This window comes from Rattus rattus, chromosome 7, assembly GCF_011064425.1.
Source record: "Rattus rattus isolate New Zealand chromosome 7, Rrattus_CSIRO_v1, whole genome shotgun sequence".
Taxonomy (NCBI): Eukaryota; Metazoa; Chordata; class Mammalia; order Rodentia; family Muridae; genus Rattus; species Rattus rattus.
Window position 1 is genome coordinate 79,802,112 of NC_046160.1, and position 7,146 is coordinate 79,809,257.

General features: G+C 38.7%; 1 protein-coding gene across 1 annotated transcript; it reads left to right on the forward strand.

Moving 5' to 3' along the window:
* Positions 1-5,672: 5,672 nt before the first annotated feature.
* Positions 5,673-6,840, forward strand: LOC116905733 (gem-associated protein 8-like). The gene has a single exon (XM_032908699.1). The coding sequence runs from the start codon at positions 5,786-5,788 to the stop codon at positions 6,494-6,496; it is 711 nt and encodes a 236-aa protein (XP_032764590.1). The 5' UTR covers positions 5,673-5,785; the 3' UTR covers positions 6,497-6,840.
* Positions 6,841-7,146: the final 306 nt, after the last annotated feature.

Below are 7,146 nucleotides of genomic sequence, written 5' to 3' on the forward strand. Positions count from 1 at the left end.
GATTATTTTCTATCCATGGTGTCTGAGAATGGTCTTGACTCTTAATTTCAGTGTTAAGTTTAGATGACAGAAAACCCAAGTATACTCTAATTTATAAAGACTTGACCTTGACCTTTCCTCAAATTATTCCTCATGTGATGTGTTTCTATACTTATCCGGAAGTCAAACTCAGTGACCTCTCATTCCTGCATGATTAGAAGTAAAATTGATAAAAGCTTATATGAATATTATTACATTCAAATTTCATACTATAATTAAAATGTAATGTAACATTTATATTTCTCCAAATCACCATAAAACCTTAGCTCAAAAAATGATTCTATGCTATTTCTTTCCAAGTAAGAATAAAAGCAGTCTTTTTACTGGGAACCAAATAAACATGGGAATATTCAAGTTTATAGATTTGTTAATATTTGTATATAAGTGAAGTAATGTAAAAGTATTGGACATAAACTATGAATTACTGTATAACTGATCCTTTCAGTTTAATTTCTTTGAAGTTAACTAAAGATAAATATTTGTTTTCTCTTTCTTTTTATGGAATTGCAACTCAATCATATTATGTAGCACATTATATAGTGCTTTCTATGTGTAAGATGAAAATAGCAACAAGTTGAAAGCTTTTAATGCTTATTATCATTATTATTATTGTTGTTATTATTTTATCATTATAATCATTTCTTTTTAAAATATTGTCTAAAATAAATACTGGATTTTTGTTGAAAATAAAACCTTGGTTTAGATTAGATAGATAGATAGATAGATAGATAGATAGATAGATAGATTAGATTTTATATATATATATATATATATGTATATATATATAATTAATATTTGAAGATTGAGATTTTGAAGATTTTGACAGTTTCAAAGTTTGACAGTCTTTAATAGCTAAATTAATTTCAGTGAAGTCATACTGTTGTTTGATGACTGAGGATCACAGAAAATCAAGAAAAAACACAAATTTCATACATTTTTTATATACAGAGATATCCATTCAAGGAAAAGACCCTGTGCTGATAAATCTAACCATTGTAAGTTGGATCATCTGATTGGTTAGGAACATTTTCTATCTTCTACATTGTCATCATTGATGGTCTTAATTAATTTTCTGCCATACTCTCATCAAGTAATTTTATCCTTCTACTGAATAGATGGTGTGATTATTTTTAATTCCATGAACTACATTATAGTATTGACCTGTGATCAATTATTTATTGTGGATATGTGCTTTTTACTGCATCTTAAATACTGTTGCTTCTACATTTGCAAGGATATTTTCTTTTCTTGCTTGCTTCTTTTTCTAACTCACATGTTTTTTGGATACTTTATGTATTTACATTTCAAATGCTATCCCCTTTCCTGGTTTCCCCTCTGAAGCCCCTCTCTCTCATCCCTCCTCTGCCTGCTTCTACAAGGATGCTCCCTCTCATACCCACTCCCTCCAAATTCACTGCCCTGACATTCTCCTACACTAGGGAATTGAGCCTTCAAAGGACCAAGGTCTTCTCTTCCTATTGATGCCAGACAATGCTGTCCTCTGTTACATATGTAGCTGGAGCCAGGTGTCCATCCATGTGTACTCTTTGGTTGGTGGTTTAGTCCCTGGGAACTTTGGGGTGTCTGGTTGGTTGATGTTGTTGCTTTTCCTATGGGGTTGCAAACCTCTTCAGCTCTTTAAATTCTTTTCCTAACTCCTTCAATGGAGTCCCTATGCTCAGTCCAAAGGTTAGCTGCAAGAATACTCGTATGTATCAGTAAGGCTCTGGCAGAGTCTCTCAGAAGACATCCATATAAGGCTCCTGTCAGCAAGCACTTCTTTGGCTTTTTGACTGGGTTTGGTGGCTGCATATAGGATGGATCTCCAGGTGGGACAGTCTCTGGATGGCCTTTGCTTCAGTCATTGCTCTACTCTTTGTTACTGTATTTCCTTTTGACAGGCACAATTCAGGGTTAAAATTTTGAGACGGGTGGGTGGCCCCATCCCCCAACAGGGACCTTGACTATCTCTGGATCTGGTCTCTAAAGGTTCTCTCTCCCTTTTGTTGGGCATTTCAGCTAATCTCATCCCTGTTGTGTCCTGGGAGCCTCTTGCTTTCCAGGCATCTGGGACTTGCTGGTAGAAACCCCAATTCCCCATCCCCCATTGCTACACGCCTCTGTTCAAATTCCTGACCCTCTCCTCTCATACATGATCCTGCCCCCCTTTTTCCACTACCCCTACACTCTTCTTCCCAAGTCCTTCCCACCCTTTACCTCCAGTGAGTATTTGATCCCCCTTCTAAGAAGGACTAAAGCATCTACATTTTGGTCTTCCTACTTCTTGAGCTTCATATGGTCTGTGAATTGTATCTTGGGTATTCTGAACTTTTGGGCTAATATCAACTTACAGGAAGTGCATACCATGTGTGTTCTTTTGTGACTGGGTTACTTCACTCAGGATGAATTACATACATTTGTCTATGAATTTCATAAAGTCACTGTGTTTAATAGCTGAACAGTACTTCACTGTGTACCACATTTTCTGTATCCATTCTTCTGTTGAAGGATATCTGAGTTCTTTCCAACTTCTGGATATTATAAATAATGCAGCTTTGAATACAGTGGAGCATGTACCATTGCTATATATTGGAGTATATTTTGGATATATGTCCAGGAGTGGTATAGCTCGGTCCTAAGATAGTCTGGTCCCACTGCCAGACTGATTTTCAGAGTGGTTGTACCAGCTTGGAATCCCACAACAAAGGATGAATTTCTCCAAATCCTGGCCAGCATCTACTGTTACCTGAGTTTTTTTTATATTAGCCACTCTGGCTGGTATGAGGTAGGATATCCGGGTTGTTTTGATTTGGAATTTCCTGATGGCTAAGGATATTGAATGTTTCTTTAGGTGCTTAACACCAAATCAATATTTGTCAGTTGAGAATTCTTTGTTTACCTCTGTACCCCATTTTTAATAGAGTTTTTTGGCTCTCTCGAGTCTAACTTCTTCAGTTCTTTATTGATATTGAATATTAACCCTCTATTGGATGTAGGATTAGTAAAGATCTTTTCACAATCTATTGGTTACCCTTTTGTCCTATTGACAGTGTCCTTTGCTTTACAGAAGCTTTGTAATTTAATGAGGTCTCATTTGTCGAGCCTTGATCTTAGAGCATTAGCCATTGGTGTTCTGTATAGGAAATTTTTCCCTGTTCCCATGTGCTTGAGGTTCTTCCCAATTTCTCTTCTATTAGTTTACTATATCCGGTTTTAAGTGGAGGTCCTCAATCCACTTGGACTTGAGCTTTGTACAAGGAGATAAGAATGGATTGATTTGTATTTTTCTACACGCTGATCGCCAGTTTAACCAGAACCATCTGTTAAAAATGCTGTCTTTTTTTCTACTGGATTGTTTTAGGTCCATTGTCAAAGATCAAGTGACCATAGGTGTGTGGGTTCATTTCTAGGTCTTCAATTCTATTAATCAATTTCATTGCCTGTCACTATACCAATACCATGAAGTTTTTATCACGATTGCTCTGTAATACAGCTCGAGGTCAGGGATGGTGATTCCCCGAGAAGATCTTTTGTTGTTGAGGATAGTTTTCACTACCATGGGTTTTCGGTTATTTCTAATGAATTTGCAAAGTGCTCTTTCTAACTCTGAAGAAATGAGTTTTTATGGGGGTTGCATGGAATCTGTAGACTGCTTCAGTCAAGAGGGCCATTTTTACTATATTACTGCTGACAATCCATGAACATGGGAGATATTTCCATCTTCTGAGATCTTCAATTTCTTTCTTCAGAGACTTGACGTTCTTGACATACATATCTTTCACTTTTTTGGTTAGAGTTACATCAAGGAATTTATATTATCAGTGAATATTGTGAAAGGTGTCATTTCCCTAATTTCTTTCTCAGCCTCTTTGTCTTTTAAGTAGAGGAATGATACTGATTTGTTTTGGTTAATTTTATATCCAGCCACATTTTAGATGTCATTTATCAGATGTTGAGTTCTTTGCTAGATTTTTTGGGATCACTTAACTATACTATAATATCATCTGCAAATAATAATATTTTGACATATTTCTTTTTAATTCATATCCCTTTGATCTCTTTTTGTTGTCTAATAGCTCTGTGTAGGACTTCAAGTACTATGTTGAATAGGTAGGGAGAGAGTGGGCAGCTTGTCTAGTCCATGATTTTAGTGGTATTGCTTCAAATTTTTCGAGTGGATTACATTGATGGGTTTCCATATATTGAACCATCCCTGCATCTCTGGGATGAAACCTACTTGGTCACGGTGGATAATCATTTTGATGTGTCCTTGGATTCAGTTTGCAAGAATTTTATTGAGTATTTTTGTGTTGATATTCATAAGAGAAATTGGTCTGAAGTTCTCTTTTTTGGTTGGGTCTTTGTGTGGTTTAGGTATAAACGTTGTGGCTTCATAGAAGGAACTGAGTAGTACTTCTTCTTTTTTCTATTTCATGGAATAGTTTGGACATATTGGTATTAGGTCATCTATGAAGGTCTGATAGAATTCTGCACTAAACCCATCTAGTCCTGGGCTTTTTTTGTTGGGAAACTTTTAGTAACCGCTTTTTTAGGAGTTGTGGGACTATTTAGGTGGTTTATCTGATCCTGATTTAACTTTGGTCCCTGGTATCTGTCTGGAAACTTGACCATTTCTTCCAGATTTTCCGGTTTGTTGAATATAGGCTTTTGTAGTAGGATCTGATGATTTTTTAAAATTTCCTCAGATTCTGTTATTATGTCTTTGTTTTCATTTCTGATTTTTTGAATTTGTATACACTCTTTGTGCTGTCTGGTTAGTCTGGCTAAGAGTCTATCTATCTTGTTGATTTTCTCAAAGAACCAGCTCCTGCTTTTGTTGATTCTTTGTACAGTTCTTTTTGTTTCTACTTGGTTGACTTCAGCCCTGAGTCTGATTATTTTCTGCCTTTTGGGTGTATTTGCTTCTCTTTGTTCTAGAGCTTTCAGGTGTGCTGTCAAGCTGCTGATGTATGCTCTCTCCAGTTTCTTTTAGGAGGCACTCGGAGCTATGAGTTTTCCTCCTAACACTGCTTTCATTGTGTCCCCTAAGTTTGGGTATGTTGTGCCTTCATTTTCATTGAATTCTAAAAGGTCTTACTTTCTTTCTATATTTCTTCCTTGACTAAGTTATCACTAAGTAGAGCATTGTTCAGCTTCCATGTGTATATGGGCTTTCTTTTATTTTTATTGTTATTGAAGACCAGCCTTTGTCCATGGTGATATAATAGGATGCATGGGATTATTTCAATCTTCTTGTATCTGTTGAGGCCTGTTTTGTGACCGATTATGTGGTCAGTTTGGGAGAAGGTACCATGAGGTGCTGAGAGGAAGGTCTATTCTTTTGTTTTAGGATGAATGTTCCATAGATATCTGTTAAATTCATTTGGTTCTAGAGTCTGGAGTTTCCTCAGAAAATTGGGCATAGTACTACTTGAGGACCCAGCTATATCATTCCTTTGTATATACTCAAAAGATGCTCCAACATATAGTGGACACATGTTCCACTATGTTTGCAGCAGCCTTATGTATAACAGCCAGAAGGTGGAAAGAACCAAGATGTCCATCAAGAGAGGAATGGGACATTGACACAATGGAGTAGTACTCAGCTATTAAAAACAATGACTACTACTCCGCCCCTTTTTCCTCCCCACCAGGAGAACTATATTCTTGTTACCCACTGCCTGAGATCTGCAAGCTGGGTGCCCACGAGTTCCCACTTGGACTTTTGCAATCAGAGGTAACAGCAATGACCTCAAAATGGAGGGCTACTACATCTTGGTATTCTCACCCAGTACATGCACGATACTGGCAACATTATTACTATGCAATGCTCTGGATGCAGAGCCACCAGAATGCTTACAGAAAGTTCAGGGATTCCTATTTCACTTCCCCATGGTTCTTCCCTCATGGAGTTCAACCCTGGAGCTCCTTTGCTTATGAGACTGGACATCCTTGGAACTCTCAAGGTCAGCACATGGAGTGGCAGGAGTCTCCCTACAGTGTTTCCCATCCCAGAAGCTCCGAGCAGCCTCTGTATAACAGCCATAGAAGCCAGGCATCCGCAAGAGAAGATGAAGAAGCCCTGTGTGAAGAGGAAGAGCTGGAGTCGGATTCGGATGACGAAGTCGAGGGTGACCTGAGCAATATGGAGATCACTGAGGAGCTCCGCCAGTACTTCGCACAGACCGAGAGGCACAGAGAAGAGCGACGGCGACAGCAGCAGCTGGACGAGGAACGTCTGAATGACTATGTGAATGCGGACCATGGCCTGTACTTCAACCACCACAGGTCGGTGGAGCCCCCATCTGAGAAGTCCTGGGAGCGGCGCCAAGCAGAGATGAAGCGCTTATATGGAAACACTGCTCCCAAGATCTTGGCCATGGAGGCTGCTGTTCAGCTGAGCTTTGACAAGCACTGTGACAGAAAGCAGCCGAGTACTGGCCTGTCATTCCCCTGAAGTTCTGAGGCCTGGGTACTGGGCCCCTAGACAATGCCTCACAGTTCCTAGCCTCTCCCTCTTCATCTCTTATGGACATTTTCAGAGAAAGTGGCCTGTATACCAATATGGCGGACACAGTCTGTCAGCCACTTATAATTCTGTCAGCAGGAGACATACTGTTGCCAACACAAGGAATATTCACTTGACATGTGTATTGCACTGGCCTTCGGTTTTCTCTGTAATAGTCCAGTTCATTGAAATTATTGCTTAGAGGTACTGCCTATTGTTTTGCATTTTAAATTTCCTCCTTTAAACTGTCCAGAATGTAATAAAAGCCACAGGCCACATGTCATTCATTCCTATATTTTATGATCAGTTTTCATGCAGCCCATGCTAGCTATAAACTCTTAAATCTTCCTGCTTCTACCTCCAAATGCTAGCTTACAAGTTTGCAACACATATACACATACACACACAAACACACACAAACACACACACACATACACACACACACAGTGGGCTTCTGTCCACATATTTTCTCTGACTGTAACTCTTTGGACGCCTCTGAAAATGATGCAAGCTACAGTTAGACAAGTAGCACTTGTTACTCAGTGAGATGTCAGCCCACATGCTCTATAAAAGACCTGAGCATAAAAAAAGACTCTGGA